This window comes from Artemia franciscana, chromosome 11 (genome assembly GCF_032884065.1).
Source record: "Artemia franciscana chromosome 11, ASM3288406v1, whole genome shotgun sequence".
NCBI lineage: Eukaryota > Metazoa > Arthropoda > Branchiopoda > Anostraca > Artemiidae > Artemia > Artemia franciscana.
The window spans coordinates 24,959,183-24,984,047 of record NC_088873.1 but is presented as its reverse complement, the minus strand read 5'-3'; the positions used below and the strand labels follow the sequence as shown (position 1 = coordinate 24,984,047).

At 36.0% G+C, this 24,865-nt stretch overlaps 1 protein-coding gene across 1 annotated transcript in view; it reads right to left on the bottom strand.

Moving 5' to 3' along the window:
- Window positions 1–24,865, bottom strand: part of LOC136033004 (nuclear factor related to kappa-B-binding protein-like) — a 74,233-nt gene that overhangs the window by 32,736 nt on the left and 16,632 nt on the right. Inside the window, exons 4-7 of the mRNA XM_065713531.1 lie at window positions 21,088–21,284; window positions 20,521–20,609; window positions 13,620–13,695; window positions 684–775 (exon numbers count right to left, since the gene is read on the bottom strand). Coding sequence (XP_065569603.1) covers window positions 684–775; window positions 13,620–13,695; window positions 20,521–20,609; window positions 21,088–21,284 — 454 coding nt within the window. The remainder of the gene's footprint in view (window positions 1–683; window positions 776–13,619; window positions 13,696–20,520; window positions 20,610–21,087; window positions 21,285–24,865) is intronic.

The window sequence follows — 24,865 nt, the reverse complement described above, 5'->3', positions numbered from 1 at the left end:
AACTTATAACGCCTGTCCCCGGGCCCAGGGGGTGTGTGTGTGTTGACACCCGGAGTTTTCGTTATTTGATCTTTGAACTATTAAAAAAATGACTATCTCAAAGTTCTTATCGGATGGATTTGAGGGGAAAAGAGCGTGGAGGGGGGGGGGGGCTAGCTGCTCTCCGATCTATTTTGACTTTTAAATAGTGAACTAGAACTTTGAATTTTTAATCAAATGAACCCTCTCTGAAATTTATACGAACATCCCTTCCATAAGACCCATATATTCCCCCAGAGCATAACTTACAACGCGTGTCCCCGGACCATGAGGAGCTGTTTCAACACCGGAGTTTTTGTTATATGATCTTTAAACTATTTGTAACAAAATGGCTATATCAAAATTTTTATCAGATGCATTTGGTAGTAAAGGGTGTGGGAAAGGGGTTAATTGCCCTCCTATCACTTTTGACTCTTAAAAAGGGCAGTAGGACTTCCCATTTCCAATCGAATGACCCCCCTTCAAAGCTTATGCAACGACCGCTTCCATATGAAGTGTCTGTGGGAATAAAAAAAATAATAACAATAATAAAACATTGGAACCGCATGGCCTTTACTATAGGCAACACTCAAACGTTGTCTCTAATTTGACTTAACCCTATCCGTGTACATGTTTTTTGCAATAACCAATATTCAAAACCTTACTTTTCCTGGTCCTTGGCTCCTTCATCGTCAGAAGCTGGAGATGAATCATCCATATCTGATTCTACTGGCACACAGCCGGTGTTTGAAGTTTCCTTGAAGAGAGAAGAGATAAATATAATAAACGAAATAAATTAACAGATCATCTGCTGGCTCTTATATCAAAGCCTAGTGGAGTTGAGGGTCCTCATGGCCTCCAGTAAATTGGGTCAGAATTTTAGACAGATGAGTGAAAAGTATATTGGTCTCACGCATTCAAAACATCGTTGATCGAAGCTACCACTGTAAAAAGTATTTTGTATTTTGTAAGAAGAATCTCTGATTTTTTAAGATATATTTTCGCTTTATAAGAATTATTTTTTTTTGTATTTTGTATTTTGTAAGAACAGAGTGTGATTGTTAGGATGTATTTTCATTTTGTAAGAATTATTTTTTGATTTGTAAGAAGTATTTTGTAATAAGAATTTGTGGTTTCTTAGGATGTATTTTTTGTTTTGTAAGAAGTAGTTTTTTACGTTTTGAACAAGAATCTAAGATTTTATAGGATTGCAGTTTTATAGTATATTGTTTTGTAAGAATTATTTTTTGTTAGACATGGTAAGAAGTATTTGATATTTTGTAAGATGAATTTGTGATCTTTTAGAATGTATGTTATTTTGAATTAGTTATTTTTGTTTTGTTATCAGCACTTTTGTTTAGTAACATGTATTTTGTATTTTGTAAGAATTTTTTATAATTATTTAGGATGTATTTTCGCTTTGTAAGAATTATTTTTGGTTCCGTAAGAAGTATTTTGTATGATGTAATAAGAATTCGTGAATTCTTAGGATGCATTTTTGTTTTGTAAGAATTATTTTTTTGTTTTGTATGAATTATTTTTTGTCTAAATGTTTTGTAATATGGAATACGAATTTGTGATTTCTTAGGATATATTTTTGATTTATAAGAATTATTTGTTTTTCTTTGTAAAAGATATTTTTTGTCTTGTAACAAGTATTTTGTATATTGTGAGAAAAACCTCTGATTTTATAGGATGTATTTTGTATTTTGCAAGAAGAATTTGTGATTGTTTAGGATGTATTTTTTTTTTTTGTAAGAACTACTTTGTTTAAGTATTTTGTAATATATAATAAGAATTTGTGATTTCTTACGATGTATTTTGTTTTGTATGAATTATTTTCTTTCTTTAGGAAGTATTTTTTGTTCTGTAACAAGTATTTTGAATCTTGTAAGAACAGTTTGTGATTGTTTAGGATGTGTTTTCGTTTTGTAAGAACTTGTTTGTTTCGAAGAAGTATTTTGTATGATGGAATAAGAATTTATGATTTATTAGGATTTATTTTTGTTTTGTAAGAATTATTTTTTTTGTAAGAAGTATTTTGTATTTTGTAACAAGTATTTAGTATTTTTTTAAGAAGAATCTCTGATCGTTTTGGATACATTTTTTTTTAATTATTATTTTCTGTTTCGTAACATAGTATTTTGAACTTTATAATTAAAATTTGTGATCTTTTAGGATGTATTTTTGTGTTTGTAAAATTCTTTTTAGTTTTTTAAGAAGTATTTTTGTTTTTAACAAGTATTTTTTATATTGTAAGAACAATCTCTGATTTTAAAGATGTACTTTTGTTTTTAATAAGTATTATGTATTTTCTAAGAAAAATCTCTGATTTTTCCTGTCTTGTTTTATAAGAATTATTTTTTGTTTTGTAAAAAGTATTTTTGTTTTGTTTTGTAACAAGTATTGTGTAAGAACAGGTTGTGATTTTTAGGATGTGTCTTTTTTGTAACATTTATTTTTTGCTTTTTGAAAATATATTTAGTTTTGTAATGTGTGTAGTTGTGTAGTTGTGGAAGTTGTGTTTAGTAATTGTAAGAACAATCTCCGATTTGTGTTATGTATTTTTGTTCCGTGAGAATTATTTTTTGTTTTGTAAAAAGTATTTTGTTTTGTAAGAAAAATTTCAGATTTCTTTTGATGTATTTTTGTTTTGTATGAATTGTTTTTTGTTTTATCGAAGAAGTAATTTGTATTTTGTAAACCCCTAAGGGTTTACATATCGGTTTACACTAGAATCGGTAGTTTAAACTTAATTAGAAAACCTCCGATAACGTCTTTCCTGATGACTCCTGACAATTTTGGCCAGCGTGGTATAATGTAACAGCCCTGTGACACCCTCCGACGCCCATCCTAAGAAATCATAAATTCTAATCACAAAATAAAAAATACTAATTACAAAACAAAAAATAATTCTTACAAAACAAAGATACATCAATAAAGATCAAAAATTTTTCTTACAAAATACAAAATGCTTCTTACAAAATTGATCCCTACAAACCAGAAAATTCATCCTCAGAAATCACAAATCCTTATTACAAAAAAAAATACTTCTTAAAAGACAAAAAATAGGTCTTACTATACAAAAATACATACTAAACAACCATAAATTGTTATTGCAAAATGAAAAATACTTGTTACAAAACAAAAAATACTTATTACAAAAAAACAATTCTTACAAGACACGTCATCCCCCCTGACGGGCGCCTGGGAGCAGCCATTTGCCCGCCACAGATTACCACGGAGGCAGCCGCCAAAAAATATAGGAATCGACGGAACTTGGAGCGGAGGTGCGATCGGGATTGTGTAATCGGAGGGCAGAAGTGGGAACACTGAACTGACACAATCGAAGCCACATTTGGAATTGGGATCGGAGCAAGCATAATGGAATCTAGAATCGGTTGAACCGGGGTCGAAGCAACCAGACATAGAGGTGGAAACATTGTAAACAGGGTTCGAAGCGAGGAAAGCGGAATTGGATATCACTTTATTAAAAGAAAAAATATTTAGAAACGTCTTAGGAATGATCAGAAGTGCCAGAGGATGCCACAATGCAGTCAATTTCTATAGAACTACCGGAAATAAGGAAAAGGCTCGATCAGGAAATGTTTTAAATTCTAATTGGCGTGAATTGCCTTGGGCTATCACATTCCAACAATGACATGCTAAATTCTACTGTTCCAGTAAAAAAGGTGTTCAATTTTAGATTTACAAGCTTTTTTGTGGGAAAAGGATTGAAACTGCCTTTAGGACGATGACAGATGCAACATGGATGCCACGGGGGGGAAGCCACATAATGCCATGGTGGTATGAAGTGTTTTGGGGGTACCACGAAGGGGTTTTCTAACGAAAACGAAAATTCAAACCAATAGAGTTAAAGCATAATTTTTATCATGAAAAAGTCTCATAATGGTTCAGAAATGAAAATGGTGCTAGAAAGTGTTGTGAGTCAGCCATGGAGTGTCAAAACCTGGAAATTGGCATTTCAAACAGTTTCCTACTGTTTTAAAAATAGAGTTAAGAGAAAGAGTCAAACTTTAGCGTAAAGAGCGAGGCGTTGAGGAGGAAAATCCCCTTACATATACGGAATAGTTTCCGTTCATTTTAAGTTTTAATGTTGCTCCTTACTTTCATTTAAAAAACCTGTTTTTTATTTAATCATCAGAAGAAACGCTAACGGGGATTGTTCATTAAGTTTAAACGATCGAATATAGTTTAAAGGAATATTCTTTCGGGAAAATATCAATGCCATGTGTGTGATAATGCCTGCTAGAGGGTGCTGTGTATCAGCCATTCGGTGACATTGGATCAAAGAAATGTGATATTTTCATTAACAGCTCTCAGAAATAGCTCTTAGTAGGGCTTAAATATACCTTTAATGTCAAATCCCGTCCCTGAAATTGCATTAATTTTTAGCTTGATGCATATTCTCGACATCTAGTACAGAAGAGTCAATTCTTAAAAGATCTTTTTAAATTATTCATAAATTGTCTTGCATTGTCCATGTCCACTTTTAGGAAGGTATCTATGACATTAAACAAAGGGATGTTTTCAAACTGCACTTTTAAATCCATTACAAAATTGTCCCTCATGTAGTTATGAATGTTTATTCTCTAGCAGTCCTCAGACTGGGTGTTTGTCAGCAAATCTACTGTGTTGCTCTTTCCAGCCGTTGTTCTGTATAAAACTCTTTTCGTCAGCGCAACTTTTCTGACACTTCAATATGTTCTAAGGAAATTCCGTGTTTTTCCATAAATTATTCGATATATTTCCAAATAAAGAAATCATTTTTATTTATTTCAAATGTTTAAATTGTACTTGTTATTGAACAAATGGCCTGAGACAGAGTTGAATCTTTTGTCTGAGAATATTAATTAAGTACATTCAATGTAGTGGCACCAGCCCACGAAGACGTTCAGGCATTTCGTTCTGTTTTTTTTTTTTTTTTAAATAAAATACAAAAAAAGGCATTTTCTAAAATATAGCGGACTAGTGGAAACCCACAAGGCAGAGTGAAATGTTTGTATTCATAAACAAAATAGATATTTATAAACTCTGGCATCATCAAATTTTTTAGGTCCTAACACTATTGCCGCATGTTTGTCACTATTTTCCACTGTAATGGCTTCATAGTGATTTAATATGGCTTTGCGGTTTCAAAACGGCAGCCCCATTTTATTGTACTCAGGCATCACATTTCAGTAGTTTTTTATTCCTAGATATTCATGTATTCTTTTTGAGAATTGCATGACGACCCGGTAGAGGGTGATGAATATACAAAGATTCTATTCCGCTGAAAAAAGTCTTTGCCAAGGGTGCACAAGAATCAAAAACAACCAGGGTCAATTTGTGTTCCAAACAATAAATAAATATTGCATGAGTGTAAATTTGCCTTATAAGTGTTTGCAAACCTCTGTTTTTATCAGAAATGACACTGCCGTCATACCATTGCAAAATAATCTTGACATCACCAAATCGTCTTTCCAAAACTACCGTTGCTAGCGCATGTGCATCTCTAGATGCCAATATGAAAGATGCTAATTCTGTTCTTGTTGTTTTAGAATTGGCTGGTATCCTTTTGATACGAAACGTATGTTTTGCATATTCGAGACCCCCCCCCCCCCGCGCGCGTAAGTCGTTACGCGCCATATTAGTTACGCGCCATTGCAGTTGTGTCCCTGTGTCCCACCTGTGAATATAGATAAAAGAGAAAAGATTTCTCTTTTCGTTATAGATATATATATGTTTTTAACTACATAAAACTTGCGAATATACAACATTCTTCGATGTCCCGAAGAATGTTCGATGTCAACATTCTTCGATATATATATATATATATATATATATATATATATATATATATATATATATATATATATATATATATATATATATATATATATATATATATACGAAAATGCTTTAGGTGTAATGAAGCACGTCAGAGGGGGCCATATGCCAGCCCAAGGTGTGCCACGCTGGTGTCACTTACTAGGAGTCATCGCAAGAACCGTTATTGGGGATTTTTTCATTAAATTTAAACGATCGACTATAGTGTAAATGGATATTTCTGCAAGAAAATACCCAAAAAATGCCGATGTGTGATAATGTTTGCCAGAGGGGGCCGTGTGTCAGCCATTGAGTGTCAGAGGTTGGGAATTGCCATGGAACATCGAAATCTAATAGTGAAATGGCCAGTTTCCGCTGTTCAAATGAAACAATGACCATTTTTAGTTTATGAACTTATATTTTGAGAGAAAAGGGCTGAAAACCCTTAGGTGTGATAATATGCGCCAGAGGGTGTCATCGGGTTGGTTGATTGTGCCAGGCTGAACTCAATTGCCAGTAGTCATCAGAAGAAACGTTATTGGGGATTTTTCTTTAATTTAAACCATCGATTCTATTGTATGTGTTTATTTTTGCTGGAATCTTTTACTAAGAAAAAAAACAAGCTACACAAAGCTTCATGAAAAAAAAACAACATACAACAAGTTTCACAAAGACAAAACCAGCATGTTAGTTAAGTTTACTAAAAAAAACTAGAACTTGACAAAATGCAAACATATATATATATATATATATATATATATATATATATATATATATATATATATATATATATATATATATATATATATATCCGAAAATGTTTTAGGTGTGATAATGTACGCCAGAGGGTACAATATTTCAGCCCTTTGTGTGCCACGCTGGCTTGAATAACCGTGAGTCATAAGAAGAAACATCATTGGATTTTTTTCATTAAGTTTAAACGATCGATTCTAGCGTAAACGAATGTTTTTGCAGGAAAATGCCAAAAAATGTCATTGGTGTGATAATGCTTGACCGAGGGTACCGTGTGTCAGCCATTGAGCGTCAAAGGCCGGAAATTGCCATGCAGCATCGCATTCTACCAATTAAATGGAAAGTTTCAGCTGTTCAGATAAAACAATGGTATTTTTTAGTTTGTAAAGTTATTTGTGTGGGAAAAACCCTTAGGTGTGCACTAGAGGGAGTGATCGAGCCGGTATTGTGTCAATCTGATGTGCATTACCAGGAGTTATAAGAAGAAAAAACGTTATTGGGAATTTTTCATTAAGTTTAAACGATCGATTCTAGTGTAAACAAATATTTTTACAAGAAAATATCTGAAAATACCATATGCATAGTAATACTTGCCAGAGGGTCCCATGTGTCGGCCATTGAGTGTAATATGCTGGGAATTGCCTTGGACTAACGCGTTCTACAGCTGAAAGTTAAGCTGGGAGGTGTTAAAAGAATTTTTCGGCGAAAGGGGGCAGAAATCTAGCACTCAGTTAAACAAACGGGGCATTTTCATTAAAAGCTCTCAAAAATAACCGAATGCTAAAATGTCTCTCTTTTCTTTTTTTGCATGCTTCATTTTCCAAAATGTGATTCTGCTAGTGTAAAGATTTCAATTAATGGAACGTGACAGGGAGGTGCATCTAGTCCAGCAATAGAAACGAGGCATTTTCATTAAGACCCGTCAGAAATATCTCCTAATATGGCTTAAATTTTACTCTAATAGAAACCCCTTTTCTGGCATAGCTTGTTAGGGTGGGCAAGCCTTATATTGCCGCGTTGGCGCGAATATGAATAGTCCTGACTCAAAGAAACGTGGCATTTACACAGAAATCTCTCAAAAATAACCAAATACGAAAAGTGTGTCTCTTTTTTCATGCAGGTGCGTCTAATAGAGCAATAAAAACGATGCATACACATTAAGACCTCCCAGAACTATCTCTTAATATGGCTTAAATTTCCCTCTAATAACAAACCTCCACCCCCTGAAACTGCTACTTAGGGTTCCCACTTTTCTTTAATTCATGGTTCTTTTTGCTCACATTTTATCCTATATCAGGTTTTTACATGTTTTGTTTTTCCGTGTGTTCAGTTTAAATTGCTTTTTCTATGATTTCATGATTTTATCATTTTTTTATTAATAAAATGCGTATGTGCAAAAGCCTCTGTCCTTTAGATTTCTTTTTCCAGGATGAATCTTCACTACGTAATCATTTACACAATGAAAAATCTAAAGTCAATGTCATGTAACATCTTACTGATTCAGCAGCTAACTTAACCTGTCTAGGTCACGGTAGAAAATAATAACGCTGTAACAGGCAGGTGCATCTAATAAAGCAAAAATCAATAGCATTGATATGCTTGCACTCTCATGTTGAAAGACCATTTAATCGTTCTAGTAAGCGGGACATGGGATTTTCCTTGCGTGCAATAAGTTATAATGCAGTAAGTATTAGCAAAATAATGATATTATAAAGGCTTTCGCAGTACAGCTGTCTAGATCTCCATTCCATTGAGGGGTAATCCCCGTCGAAGTCTAAAGTGGACAAAGTCTTTAGGTTACAGAGGTTCCCCGAGAAAAAAAACGCATTGCGAGAAAAATCTCTGAAAGTATTATGTAACAACCCACGTGTCCATCGTCAATACGTTAAACCCACGTGTGTGTCCTCCACAGTTACAAGTGGGGATCCCCACAGGCCCTAAAGATACAATTCACGTGAGAATGCGTCATCCTTAACATAAGTAAGCATTTCCCTATTACAAAGGGAATCTTGAAAAACGTCTTAGGAAAAACTTTTTGAAAGTTCTTGAAGCGTCTTGCAAAATGTCTTAAAAAACATCTGACACGTCTTATAAAACGTTTTGTCGGTGAAATTGGATGCTAGCGGCCCCTGTTGGAATTGGATTTTAGCCACATTCCACTTAAAATCCCACTTAATGCTATGGCCCCCAGATGGAAAAGCTTGCTAGGTTAAGTAGGGCCCCCGGTTAGGTCATCTCCCCAAGGCGGAAAAGGTTGCTATGGCCCTTGTGGAATTACTTGCGTAGGCCCGGCGTCTTAAAGGTCCCCCACTAGCGGGTCCTGAAGGTTGTTTCCTGGCCCTCGTACGTTTTAAAGAAAAAATACACTCTTTATTACGCAACACCCAAAGGAGATTTTAGAAAGGTAAAAAATGGATGCGTTTCTCTAATAATGACAAAGAAACAATATACTATCATCAGAATCATGCTATATGCAGTAATACGCACTTTAGACAGCTTGCGACGAAACTAAACATTTACCGATATTACTAGTAAAAGTATCGAATATTGCATTTTGGTCAGTAGAACATCTCTCTAATTATGTCCTGGAAGTTTAAACGTAATACAATTAGCCATTGTTATAACATAGTTACTATGTCCTTTTGTTAACCTGCATCATCATATACTTCTTGAAATTTTCATCTCAATGCTATTAACTTTACAACTAGGTGCAATATAAGTAGTGGTAGTAGTAAATGTAGCAGTAACAGTAGCATTAGCAGTAGTGTGAACATATTATATTTTCCTGAGGCGATCTTCCCCTTTAAGCATTCTCTGAAAGTTCCAACTTAAGGCCCAAATAAGTTCTTGAGATACGCTAATTTGACAGTGTGCATGCACATAGCTTCTCTTGATATAGTTAAAATTTGCCATCAATATTGTAAATGGAGTAGCATGCTATTAGCAGTGGTGGCAATTGCAGTAATATTAATAGCATGCAAATATTGCCTTTTTGATCCTTATCATTTCCTGAATTTTCTAAATTAATATACTTATTTATACCTGTGATGCAACCTTTTGATAATCCGTGCACACATGACGTGTTTTGATTTGGTTGAACTCCCTTCAACATTCTCTGAAAGACTTACCTGAATGCTCTTCATCTTCTTGGAAAGTAAAGTTCAAACATACAAACCTTTCTCAATAACATATACTATGTATAAATGTAAATGAATTGTCTAGCTTACAGCCCTTGTCCTGGGGACTCTGGAGAGGTTGACATCCTCATAGACATAATTACTGGACCTTTCAACAAGGCTGAACAAAATAGATTTCTTAAAATTTCAGTTGGATATGTTTTGGGGAATGGTAGGCCTAGGGGGGGCGGACTGACTGCCCTCCATTCATTTTTAACTCTTAAAAAGGGCACTAAAACTTCCGACTTCCAATTAAATGAGCTCAATCCGATTCAAAGTTAACACAACCACGCGTTCCATAAAAATCTTAACTGCCCCGGAGCAGAACTTACAGCCCTTGCCCATGGGCTCTGGGAGATTGTGTCCACCCTAAAGACATTGTTATATGATTTTTGGACTATCGGTAATAAAGTGACTATCTTGCAATTTCAATTGAATGCGTTTCGGGAAAAGAAGATGTCAATGAGGGGGGTGGCTAGTTGCTCTCCATCATGTTTGAGTCTTAAAAGGAACTAGAACTATACATTTTCAATCACATGAGCCTCTTCTAAAGTTCACACGACCAACCCTTCCAAAATAACCTTATATACCCCTGGGGCATAGCTTAAAACCGTAACCCCCAGACTCTGAGGGATTCTGTCAACCCCAAAGGTCTTATTATATGATCTTATATGATTATATGAACAAATCACTATCTCAAAATTTCTATCGGATGCATTTGTGGAAAATGCGAAGTATGGGAGGGACTGCCCTCCCATCACTTTGGTTCATAACTAGGGCACTAGAGCATCTGATTTCCAGTCAAATGAACCTCCCCCGGAATTTTTACGACCACACTTTCCATATAAACTTTATATGCACTTGAGACATAACTTACAACCCCTGCGCTGAGGACTATGGGGGGGGGGTTTGTAAAAGTCTCCATACTACGGCCCATAGAGCCTTATGGAGACCATTGGAATAGTTTTCCTGTAAACATTTGTTGTAATAATAAAAGGAACTGAACTGCCATCGTCAAAGACATAATTTCTAGACCTTTCAAATACACTGAACAGAATGGCTATCTACAAATTTTGATTAGATCTCTTTTGGGGATTGATGGACATGGGAGGTTAGTTCTTCTCCAATCATTTTTGACTATTAAAAAGGGCACTAAACCTTTCAATTTCCAATCGAATGAGCCCTTTTCAAAGTTTCTACGACAACATATGGGCCTTCTAAGATTTTTATCAGATACATTTCGGGAAAATACAAGGTGTGGGGAGGGGGGGTCATCTTCCCACCGATCACTTTGAATCTTAAAAGAACCCTAGAACTTCTGATTAGCAATCCAATGAGCCCACTTCCGAAGTTCATACGACCACCCATTCTATAAAAACCTTATTTGTCCCCTAGGAATAACTTAAGTACCTTGCCCTAAGGGCAGTGGGGGGTTGTTATCCTCAAAGACATAAATTCCAGACCTCTTAACTACGCTGAACAAAATGGCTATCTCAAAATTTTGTTTGGATTCACTTAAAGAAATGGTGGGCATGGAAGGGGGGTTAGTTGCCCTCCAATCACTTTTGACTATTGAAAAGGGCGCTAAACTTTTCAGTTTACTATTGAATGAGCCTTTTTTGAAGTTTCTACCACATTTCCTTCGATACGAAGTGCCTTGGTCTAAGAAAAACCAAAAAATAGAAAATAAAAAAATTAATAAATAATACATAGTGCCGGTTTTTTACCGGTTTTTTATTTCTCGAAAAAAATTATTATCAATTTAATTTTTACGCGTATTTAATTATTTTTACGCGATGTAGAGAGAATTTTTAAGTGGAACAGCTTTAAAAGCGGTTTTCACATAACATATTTTTGTCAATACGGGGTGCTTTAAAATTCGTGGAAAGCAAAAAATATACTTTTGTTAAATGGAACAATTTGTATATTTACCTGTTTTGGATGGGTTTATTTACTTAGGATGTAGGTTAACAAAAGATGGTAAGTAGGGCAGACATGTAGAATTAGTTGAAAAAAGGGGATAGGGTAATAGGAATGGTTCTAATTAGTCCCTTTAGGTAAGTAGGTCTTGGAGATATGAAGTTACAGAAGTGGGTGTCCAAGACTAAGATTAAGTCGGTAATGGAGTATGGAGCAGAAGTTTAGGGGTTTGATAAAGGTGTTATATTAGAAATATTACAATTAAAGTATTATAGAAGGATGCTAAGTTTAAGTGAGAGGTCTAGTAGCTCAGTTATTAAAGGTGATTTGGGAATTTTGTCGTTAAGAAGTAGGACGCTAGTAAAAATGGTAAAGTATTAGGAAAGAGGTGTAAGTAAGGAAAAGCATAGGCTAGTGAGGGAAGCATTGCAGAGTCTCTGTTAGACGGAAAAAGATGTTGGTGGATGGGCCATATTAATGCAACTTTGGATTTATTAAACGGAATAGAGGGTATGGCAGGGGCAGAGGTAGATAAGTGGAAGAGTTGTCTAAACAGGTATATTCTATTTTAGTCAATCAGAAAATTCAGAAGTGGGGGTGCTGATTCTCTTAATTTGCACTTTAGGCAAAAGAGGCATGGGGAGAGGAGATGTGTTTTAGAGTAGGGCTATCTAGGGAGGATATTAAGTGGGTAATGTCCTGTGGATGTAATTTTATGCCACTTGGGGGAAGAAGAAGATATTTGGGAAGGATTAGAATGAAGAGTGGTCAATACAGTTGCTCCATGTATGGAGAGTGGGAGGCAAATTTATTGCACTTTCCGGGGAAGTGTGAGGGTTAAGGGTTTTGAGAAAGGAAATTTTGGAGTGGAACAGGGGATGAGCCTTTAGTAAAAAAAATTGCTAAAAAAAAGGGGTGTTTTATTAGTATTAAGAACCTGGCGCGGTCTATTCGCGTGTGTATAGCCCATCCTGAGGGTATTATGTGATGACTTTATTTGTTTGTTTGTATTTATGTTTTTGAATGATTTTCTTTTTTTTTAATTGTTTTCATCAAAAGTTCAATTCGAAACCTTTAATTGTATTTGTAATTTGTCGATTGTATTTTTATGTTTTTTTTTGTACGTTTTTTTGCGGCTTTGGCCTAGCAGGGTCTTTTTGTGTTAAATATACTATACTCTACTATTAATAATTTTTTGGATTTTACAGAAAATTCTAGACAATTTCATATGTAATGTCCCATAGCTCTCTTCAATTGTTCACTAGATGTTAACAATTAGAGGTGAGCCATTTTGACTCTTCAAAAGTCTAAAAAGAATTTCCATGAAGATTAAAGGAAACGGCGCATGATGTTTCAAGAATTATTAGAAACCTTATAAAACCCCAAAAATTGCCTGAGATAAAAGAGCCTTTATGAAAAAAAGTCCATCAAACAAAAACCGATTTTTCTGATACACTTCACCCCTTGGACTTCAGGTAGAGTGAAGTAGAGTAGGTATGAATTTAGAACAAGGCGCCAAATCTAGGTAAAAATTATGTTACTGTTAACTGATCACTTCTTTGTTGTTTGATAGAAAAAAAGGTACACATTTAGTTCTTTAAAAATTAGGACTACGAAAACTAAAAATGGTTCATATAGTCCTATTTTCTGTAGCCATCCCGTTTAGCCTGTCATATTTCCCCATAAGTTGGAAAACTTGGGACACTAACAAGGTGAACTAGTCGAAGCTGTAATATAGAAGTGGGGAAGATTAAGTGGTCAGCCTCAAAATTTGTCATGATCTTAGGGATAATGTTTTGTTGTCACAAAAAATTACATTATCTAATTTTTAACTTCCAGCTGTTTCTTGTATAGTAGCGCCCTCCCCAAGATCACTAAAATTGGGAACTACAACAACAATATGAACAAATTCGATAGGATTACCTCACCGTCGGTTGATGTTTCTTCAGATATTTCCGATTGGATTTGCTGTGATACGGGTAAAACTGATTCAGCTCGCCTAAAAATCAAGAGGAAATTAATAAAAAAACGTCTAAAATTGATATCCTAAGCATTATTTTGTATTTGTAATCAACAATTTCAAATGGTTTCAAATCCTCAGAACTGCGAACTTAGGCTACTTACAACTGCCACGGCTAATTTTAAAGTATGCAGTGGTTTAATTTTGAAGCGTACCTACAGCACATTGGACACATTTTTTTTAATTGGCCTTTGGTATTTAAAATTAGGACTAACAACGTAGAATCAAAAAACTCAAGGACTCAAACAAATGACACTCTCAGCTTATTTATAAAAACCGACATACAGTTGAAGTTCAATAATTTGTTTTATTTCAAGTAAAATATATACTTGATATTTTCAATATTTTCTTTATAATTCTTTTTATTAGCCTTTTTCGTTTCCCATTTCAATCTCTGGAACATGTTCAAAGATCTTTTCCTGGGTTTCAGGTCTCAAAATTCATAGGTTCAAACTCATCTTGAAAAATCAACTATCAACTAATTTGTAAAAACAAACCTACAAATATCTACTAATTTATGCTAAGCTCGTATCTAAAAAATGAGTTTCAGTTTTCACATTTTAAAGAAAAATTACATGAATCACTCGTGATAATAAATTTTATTTTCTCCGTTAAGGTAGGAATGTTTTTGTTGTAAGAGATTACAACAAAATATAACAAAATCATATAACAAAAATTCTGAAGTCAACACAACCCCAGGGCCCGGGGGCAGGCGTTGTAAGTTATGATCTGGGGGCATATATGGTTCTTATGTAAGAGATGCTGGTATAAACTACAGAGAGGGCTCATTCAATTGGAAATTGAAATTTCTAGCTCCCATCCCAAAGCCCTTTTTGCCCAAAATAAATCAGATAAAAAATTTCATAGTCAAATTGTTAAAAACACTTCAAAGATCATAAAACAAAAACTACAAGGTCAACAACACCCCAGAGCCTGGGGACAGGCGTTGTAAGTTATGCCCTAGGGGCATATATGGTTCTTATAGAAGGAATGCAGGTAAAAACTTCAGAGAGGACTCATTCGATTGAAGATTGGTAGTTCTAGTTCATTTTTTAAGATTAAAGAAAATTACGAGGGCAACTAATCCCCCCCACGCACTTTTTTCCCTAAATACATCTGAAAAAAAATTGAGAGCCATTTTTTTAATAACTGTTAAAACATCCCATAACAAAAACTAGGGGGTCGACACAACCCCCCCTCCCAGAGACCGGCGGCAGACGTTGAAAGTTACACCCAGGGGGCATATATAGTTCTTATAGTAGGGATGCTCGTACAAACTTCAGAGAAACCTTTTTTAATTTAAAATTGAAAGTTCTAGCTCACTTCTTGAGAGTCAAAAGAGATCGGAGGGCAACTAGCCCCCCTCACTCCTTTTCCCCCAAACCCATCCGATAAAAAATTTGAGATGGCCATTTTGTTAAAAATAGTTCACAATCAGAAAACAAAACTCCGGGGTCAATACAACCCCCCAGAGGCCGGGGGCGAGTGTTTTAAGTTATACCCCAGAGGCATACAAGGTTTTTATGGCCCTTGGTATTAACCAACTGACATATAGCAATCGCAGATTCTGTCGGTCTGTCTGTCTGTCGGTCCCGGTTTTGCTACTTTAGGCACTTCAAGGCAAGCTAGGACGATGAAATTTGGCAGGCGTATCAGGGACCAGACCAGATTAAATTAGAAATAGTCGTTTTCCCCGATTTGTCCATCTGGGGAGGGCGTTAATTCGAAAAAATAGAAAAAATGACTTATTTTTAACTTACGAACGGTTGATCAGATCTTAATGAAATTTGATTTTTAGAAGGATATCATGTCTCAGAGATGTTATTTTAAATCCCGACCAGATCTGGTGACATGGGGGGGAGTTCGGGAGGAACCTAAAATCTTGGAAAACACTTGGAGGGATCGGGATAAAACTTGGTGGGAAAAATAAGCATAAGTCCTAGATCCATGATTGACATAACCGGAACAGATCCGCTCTCTTTGGGGTGGTTGGGGAGGGGGGTAATTATGAAATATTAGAAAAAATGAGATATTTTTAACTTACGAACGGATGATCGGATCTCAATAATTTTTTATATTTAGAAGGGTATCGTGTCTCGAAGCTCTTATTTTAAATCCCGACCGGATCTGGTGACGTTGGGGGGAGTTTAGGGGGAACCTAAAATCATGGAAAACGCTTAGATTGGAGGGATCGGGATGAAACATGGTGGGAAAAATAAGCATAAGCCTTAGATACGTGATTAACATAATTGGAACGGATCCACTCTATTGGGGGGGGGGGTTAATTCTGAACCAATAGAAAAAATGAAGTATTTTTAACTTACGAAGGAGTGATCGGATCTTCATGAAACTTCATATTTAGAAGGACCTCGCAACTCATATCTCTTATTTTAAATCTCAACCGGATCCAGCGTCATTGGGGAGGGGCAGTTGGGGAGGACCGAAAATCTTAGAAAATACTTAAAGCGGAGGGATCAGGATGAGACTTGATGGGAAGAATAAGAACCTGTCTAAGATATGTGACTGACATAAAACGGCCGGATCTGCTCTCTTTGGTGGAGTTGGGGAGGGGGGGGTGGTAATTTAGAAAAATGAGGAATTTGTAACTTACGAAAGGATGACGAGATCTTAATGAAATTTGATATTTAGAAGAATCTTGTACTTTAAAGCTCTAATTTTAATTCCAACCAAATCCTGTGACATTGGGGGGAGTTGGAGGGGGAAACCGGAATTCTTGGAAAACGTGAAAATTGGGGTATTTTTATCTTACAAATAGGTGATCGGATCTTAATGAAATTTGATGTTTAGAAAGAATTCATGTCTCAGAGCTCTTATTTCAAATCCCAACCAGATCTTTTGACATTAGGGGGAGTTGGAGGGGAAAATCTTGGAAAACACTTGGAGTGGAGGAATCGGGATGAAGCTTGGTGGATAGAATCAGCAAATGTCCTTGATACGTGATTGACGTAACCGTACTGGATTCACTCTCTTTGAGGGAGTTGGGGGAGGGGTTCAGAGATTTGGCGAGTTTGGTGCTTCTCAACGTGCTAGGACCATGAAAATTGGTAGGCGTGTCGGGGAGCTGCACGAATTGACTTGATAAGGACGTTTTCCCAGATTCGACCATCTGGGGGGCTAAATTGAGAGGAAAAATTAGAAAAAATGAGGTATTTATAACTTATGAGTGGGTGATCGGATCTTAATGAATTTGATAGTTAGAAGGACATCGTGACTCAGAACTCTTATTTTAAATCCTGACCGGCTATATGAGCTCTTGGCCTTAGCTCTTCTTGCCTCGTCACAAGTGCCATATGAGCTCTTAGCTCCTGTTATGTAAGGGGAGAACGTATTGACTTCAGAGTTGGCTCACTTGATTGGAAATTGAAAGTTCTAGTTATATTTTTCCAGTCAAAAGGGATCGGAGAGCATTTACCTCCTCACACGCATTCACCCTCTTTTCCCCAGATACATCCGATCAAAATTTATAGATTGCCAGTTTGTTTGAAATAGTCCGACGTTCCGATAACAAAAACATCGGAGCCAACAAATATCCTCTCTCCCAGAGCCCGGGGAGACGGTTGTAAATCATGCCCTGGGAGTATATAAAGGTTTTATGGACGAAGAGGTCGTAAAAACCTCGAAAGGGACTCAAATGAATGGAAATTGGAAACTCTAATCCCTTTTTAAGAGTCAAAAGTGATCCGGTGCCAATTAGCCCCCCTCCCCTATATTTTATTATATAATTACATAATTAGTCCATAATTATTATATAATTAGCCCCTATATTTTATATAATTATTGTGTTCAAAATAGACCAAGATCATATAACAAAGACTCCATGGATAACATAGCCCACCAGAACTAGTATAAACTTCGGAGGGGGCTTATTCGATTGTAAACTTAATTTCTAGTGCCCCTCTTAACAATCAAAAGTGATCAGAGAGCAACTAGCCCCCCCCCCAAGGTCCCTTCTTCCCCAAACGCATCTGATTAAAATTTTGAGATAGTCATTAGGTTTAAAGTAGATTAAAGATCCAATAAATAAAAATAAATAAAAGGGGTCAACACAACCCCCAGAGCCCGGGATAAGTGTTGTAAGCTATGCCTTGGGGAAAGATAAAGTTTTATGAAGGGGGTTGTCGTATAAATATCAGAGGTGGCTCATTTGACTGGAAATTGAGATTTCTATTTACCTTCTAAAGAGTCTTCAAAAGTGATAAGCGCCATATACCTCCTCCCCCTCTTTTCCCCAAATGCATCCGATTAAAACTTTGAGATAGCCATTTTGTTTAACATAGTCCGACGATGAGATGACAAAATCTTAGGGATCAACATTATCCCCTCTCCCGAAACCCGTATAAGGGTTGTAACTTAAGCCCCAGTATCATGTATGGTATTTACGGAAAAGATGGTCGTACAATTTTCGGAGAGGACTCAAATGATTAGAAATTGTAAGTTCTAGTTCCCTTTTTAAGAGTCAAAATGGACTCAAATCAATAGACATTGGATACTAATCCCTTTTTAAGGGTCAAAAGTGATCCGATGGCAGCTAGCCTCCTCCCCCCTCCCCACTAACCCCAAGGCCATAATGCTAAAATCATGTCTTCTCCAGAGGCACTTCATGTGGAGGGGATGGTCGTACAGACTTTGTAGGGGCTTTTTCGATTGGAAACCGGAGGTTATAGTGCCCTTTTAGGAGAAAAAAGTAATCGGAGGACAAATAGCCCCAACGCCCTTTTTTCCCCAAATTACATCCAATACAAAATTTAATCTTAGTTCGAGGAGTCGATAAGAAAAACTCCGGGTGGACATGACCCCCCGCCCCAGTCCCCAGGGACAGGCGTTGCAAGTTATTACCCGGGGGCATATTTAGTTTTTATAGAAGGGCTCCTCTTATAAACTTCAGAAGGGGTTCACTTGATTGGAAATTGAAAGTTCTAGTTGGCTTTTTAAGAGTCAAACGAGATCAGAGGTCAACTAGCCCCCTGCTTCACGCCCTTTTTCTCCAAATTCATCCAATAAAATTTTGAGACAGAAATTTCATTGAAAATAGTTCAAACATCAAATAACAAAAACTCCAGGGTCGACACAACAACACAGAGCCCAGTTGCAAGTATTTTAAGTCATGCCCCGTGGGAATATAAGGTTTTTATATACGAGGTGATCGTATAAAGTTCAGAGGCAGCTCATTTGATTGGAAATTGAAAGTTCCAGTTACCTTTTTAAGAGTCAAAAGTGATGGTAAGACATTACGATCATAAATAAACGTAATAAGACATTACGATCTCAATTCATAAATGAATTAAGTGCATCAAATGGGTTTGAGATAACCATTTTCTTTGAAATAGTCGAACGATCAAATAACAAAAACTTAGTGGTCAACATACCCCCCAGAGCGCGGGAGACCTGAGGGTTGTAACTAGTGCCCTGGGGGTATATAAGTTTTTATGGGAGAGGTGGTCGTATAAACTTCGAAGGGGACTCAAATGATTAGATATTCGAAGTTCTAGCTACCTTTGTAAGAGTCAAAACTGATTCAATGGCAACTAGCCCCCCTCCCAGAAACCCTAGTATCCCCAAACGCGTCCGATCGAATTTTTTACAGTCATTTTGTTTAAAATTGACCAAAAATCTCATAATAAAAACTCCAGGGATAACGCAGCCCGCCCCAGAACCCAGGGGCAAGTTCTGTCAGTGATGACCCCGAGTAGATAAGGTTTTTATGGAAGGAATGGTAGCATAAACTTCAAAGGTAGCTCATTCAATTGTAAATACAAATTTCTAGTGCCCTTTTCAAGAGTCAAAAGTGATCGCAAGGCAACTAGCTTCCCTCCCCCCCCAAGAACCTTTTTTCCACAAACTCATCAAATAAAAATTTTAAGATAGCCATTTTGTTCAAAATAGTTTAAAGATAAAATAACGAAAACCCTGGGTTTTGCCTCCTTCTCTCACTGTAAAAGTCTAAAACCTACTGCTTCATTGGTGCTTTACTGAAAACTATATGCGTCTTGAACAGTCTTGGAAAGTATAAATAAAATAAAACTGAATGTTTGAAATATAATGATATTAATTGTTGAAAGATCATCAGTTAAAAATTTTATTTCACTGTAATTTTATTTTCATTTTCAATGCTGCAATAACTGGAAAAGAAAATATTTGTAATATGATTCATTTTCAGTGAAGCACCAATGACGTAGTCGGCTTTAACTACGACGGTGATATTCAAAGCCCATGTAAACAAATTTTGTTTTCTAATATAAATAAACATTTACCCATAATCGAATTAAAAAAATAATACTAAATCAAGCTAACTACGTCAAAATGAAGTCAGCTGAAAAATCAAATCAAATAAAGCACATTGAAATAGCCAGAATTCTAGCTATACCACTTTCATATAACAATCATAAATGTCCACATGAAATGGTAAAAGTAGATTAGAACTACTAAGCAAGATACTTGGCCCCCGAGATTAATGAACAAATACATCCGTATTCATAGAGATCTTAATTAACATATGTAGCAGCTGAAGGAAGGCTTGATTCTTCAAAAATACTGTTGTATACCAATTTATTGAAATTATCTAATCACACTAATACCAATTTTAAGACATTCTTTAAGTACAACTAGCCAGCAGCCATTGGCAGCAACAAGATATCAGTTTGGTACCCTCCTCCTTTGCCCAGACTTTGATGGTATGTGGGTAACGGATGAAGATCCCCGGTGTTTGGATGTTTTGTCACTGAAATTGATTTTTTTTTTCTTCTTTTTTTCTCTTTTTATTAGGAAGTGTAAAATCTACTATACCTGGAAGATTCGGTTTTTAAGCTGTGGGTCTTAACGCGTCTGATAACATCAGCAAGTGTTATACCATCATAGTTGTATTCATATACCATCTATAAATAAAAAGCCCATTCAATTATAAAGGAAGTGAAAAAAGAAACTATTATAAAGAAAAAAGAGAGTGATAAAAAGAGTTCCAGCAATAAGGATTTTCTAATTTAGCTTCAGCAAGTAAGGCATCAAACAACATTGGAATTAAATAGATCATTAGCAAGATAAAACAACAGGCATTTTATAGATCAAGTCAAGAGTCCCTACCCATGATTAATCTAGCTATTTCTTGGACATTCGGATTACATTCAAAAATCAAAATTTAGGGGGCTGTAAAGGCATGGCGAAAACAGAAAACATGAAAAGAGACGAAAAAAGTGTAGGGCCCAAAGACGATACACCTTTACAGCTCCCTTATGACCCGTTTGAAATGCTCTGATATCTCCCCTCCACCTAATTTCACACCTATATGGAGCTACATCTTAGTGCGTGCATAGAAAACCAACAAATATTATAAATACACCTGAAAATTATCCTTACCTGGCCTTTCTTTCTATGTTTCCTGTATTTTTTGAGCATTTTTCTATACATTTCGTCAGTTACTTCGAAGGGTGGATCTTCATCATACCCGTTACGCTCGGTGAATGTGTTAACAGTGCCCGTTCTTTCTTCACCCATGTATAATATTTGTGTTCCATCTTTTCTAGAGCGTTTGGAGCTACTTAATGAGCCTGTATCTGAAAAATAAATAATACCTATGAACCAAGCAGCATTAGTCCTGAAGTTAAAAAATTGTATAGTGCACTAAGGGTTATTACTCTTAGCTAACTTTCTAGACTTACTCTGTAGCTCAGGCCGTTGGCCCTTGTTTAACTTTGGCAGCATATGGTACTTTGGCACCAGCTTGACGACATTTCAGGCTGTCCTTTGCTTAATGACATCAGTAGGTTTTGCATGTAATTTAACTTTCTAAAGAGAATATTATATAGAATCAGGCTTAGAACAATAAAAGATCCATCATGACATTGATACGATTACAAATCAAAAGAGATAAACACGCCTAAGCTAATGAAGTTCAGAGAAAAGAAGGAAGAGGAAGGTGTGGCTTGGACCTAAGGCTCGTTACTTTTCTTTGAATGTGATATATATGGTCAAACATCATGTCTGAAATATACACTAATCATGCTTTTAATTAAAATCTGTAATACCATTAAAAAAAGAAAATAAATCCTGAACCTAACCAGTAAAAAGGGTACAAATTTATATAGCTATATGGCTACTCGATAATTACGCAAATTCGAATTTGTAAATGATCCTAGTTTCAACAATTCTTCAAAAAATTTGTCTAGAAGGCCTTTGTTTAATGGGTTATTCGCATAATTTGGGGTACCTGCCGAGGAGAATGTAAGCAGAGTTGAACCTGACTCTGCTTACATTTTAAGTAAACCTCTAAACCTCACGTCGTAGCAACATCTATTCATTTTAGTCCACTCCCAAATAGCTCACTTACAGATTCACAATAGCAACAACTCCTCAAAACAAGTCCAAGTCCGTTATAAAGTTGCGGAGGTTGGGGCTTTCAGGCCTTGGGACTCTACGGATATATAGACCAGAGCCTTAGATTTCAGCTGTTGTTGATGGAAAAGCATCGCCAAGTGTGCAAAATCATGTTGTGACCAAGATGGACCCAGGATTGCGCAAACCCTCCATTCAATTGGAGGTCCCACGGTCTTCTTGCTTTTCGGTTCTAAGCCGGCTGGAGCAGTTCGTACTGATTTGAGACGACATGTTAGTCCCCGTCCTGGATTGGTACTGGGACTGTTGATTTTCCTGAGACTCTAATAATTTCAATGATTTAAAGAATATGAAAATTAAAACCTGGAATGTTACAGCGTTAAAAACGGTCGCATCAACGAATTATGACACTTTGAAATGGACTTAAAAGGAGTTTGATTTTCCTAAGACCATAATAATTTTAATGATTTAAAGAATATGAAAATTGCAACCTGGAATGTTACAACGTTAAAAAATGATTGCATCGAAGGATTAAGACACTTTAAACTGGACTTAAAAGGAGTTTCAGAAACTCCTCAGAGTGGTAGGATACATGAAATGAAGTGAAATAGAATTTATTTATTCAGAAAGAAAGGTTGGAGTACATATGCAGGAAGTACGGCTAATGACGAAAAAGTAAGCTACTAAGTCTTTTTTAGGTTGGGAAAGTATCAATAATAGAATGCTAGTCGCTCATTTTATGACTAAAAAGGGCAGGGTATCAATCATAGTAATATATAAGAAAAATATCAGATAAGATATGTGTTTCAAAAATTCTATCACAAGAACCCGAAGGGCCGAATTCGCATTTCAGAGACAACCCCTCCCCCCCCCCCCAAAAAAAAAACAAACAACAAATCGATAAAAAACCAAACAACTGAAAAACTGGCGAAATATTGCCAAAAACAGCAATATCAGAATGGCAAAACCATTCATTCGTCAAAAATATTAAGCGGCAAAATGTCAAAAAGCTAAAAGGGTAAAACCTAAAAAAAAACTAAAAAGGAATCAAATAAAATATGCGTCAAAAATGTTTAGAAGAGAACATATAAAAAGGGGATGAGATCAAAAGAATCAAAAAAACATAAAAATTGAGTATCATCAGTACCAAAAAAAAAGAAGGAAAACTAGCGGTTTATTTTATCAGCAATGAAAGGAACAAAGGTTTTTTCATACCTAGAGGTAAAGCAACGGATGGAAGGACAACATACGAACGGGTTCAGAAACAGTATAAGGCTGGCGGTGTCTGGGTGGGGAGTGTCTTTTGGCAAAAATGTTTTCCGTGCGATGGTTTATTATTGCATTTTTTTTTTCTTTTTTTCGCAAAACGAGGGCGCAACGTTCCTCTCCTGTGCTCAAGAGTTTACACGTTGGCCTTTTTTAGAAGGAGCGAGTATGGTACCTTAGCTTCTTTAAAAATTATTCTCAGTGCTCTTTTTTGAATGGATTCGATTTTTTCTGATTCATCGTGGGAGATGCCAGGGTGCCAAACTGGACAAGTATATTCAAGATGCGGGTGGACAAAGGAAGTATAGATCTTTAAAGAAAGGGATGGAGGGACGTTAAATTTATTCAAGATCTTAAGCAGACACAGACGTATTAGCTATATGGACAATATCTTTAGCGTGGATATCCAACTTTAAATTAGAGGAAATTGTAACCCCAAGTACTTTAAAGAAGGACACAGAAATATCTGAAGGGATAGGGTTGAGGAAAAGGAGTGAGGTTTTAAGGAAACATATTGGCAGTATCATAGATATAGAGGGGTTTACTCTCATGTCTAAGTTCGCAGCGTCATCTGCAATATAATTGAGGATACTCATAGGGTTGCTTACTAAATTTCAGTAGCAGGTTTCAACAACCGTTAGGTCATCCACAAATTTCCATCTGTCGAGAAATTCCTTAGCGAAGCTATTTATCATAACAGAAAAAAGGAGGGGGACCTAGCAAAGTACCAAGTGATCAGGAAATTCAGAACACGCCGTCTTGTTCCCAAGCCAAAAGTACAGTGCTCCCACCACATACGTCAGCGAAGACAGCTAGATCAGAGTGGATCTTAAAGGTACCGATAAGCTTAAATCCATAGCCTGGACCATCCCTTATACTTACTTGAAGAAGAAGAGGATCAAAAGAAGGAAGATGTAGAGTTCTCTAGTGAAGGTGTTTAATACATTTTTATTTACTTATTATTTTGCTTATAATATATTTGTTTTGTAGGTGCTTCGGTCAAAATAGATGCTTAATGCTTAATGTTTGATGCTTATCTTTTCTGAAGCTTGTTTGTTCAATGCTTACTGCTTAACGCTTGACAGAACACTTTACAGTGACTGCACTGAGACAGATAATAGGTAGACTAATTGATAGATACATTGAGGCAGATAAGATAGACACTTCTTGGTTAATTTTGCTAATAGAACAGAGACTAGATAAGAAATTGCTAATTTGTGTGTCTTTTTTTCAATTGGCTTTATTTGAAATTATTAGCTGACTAAAAACGAGAAATCAGCAAAAAATAATGGCAAACCATTAAAATCAGCTAACTCTTGTTAATAGGTTATAGCCAAATTTAGAGGTACTTACACAGGAGTATATTGTAAAGTAGATACTTCTGTAAATTTTCAGCTGATTTTAGATAGGATGAAAGTGAATACGTCAGTTGGTGCTTTTTTTTATGGTCGTTCAAATTTAATAATCGCTTCTGGGGGAAGTTACATTTTCAGCGCTTAAAAGACTAAAAGGGCTCAAAACGGCCCATAGTAACCAA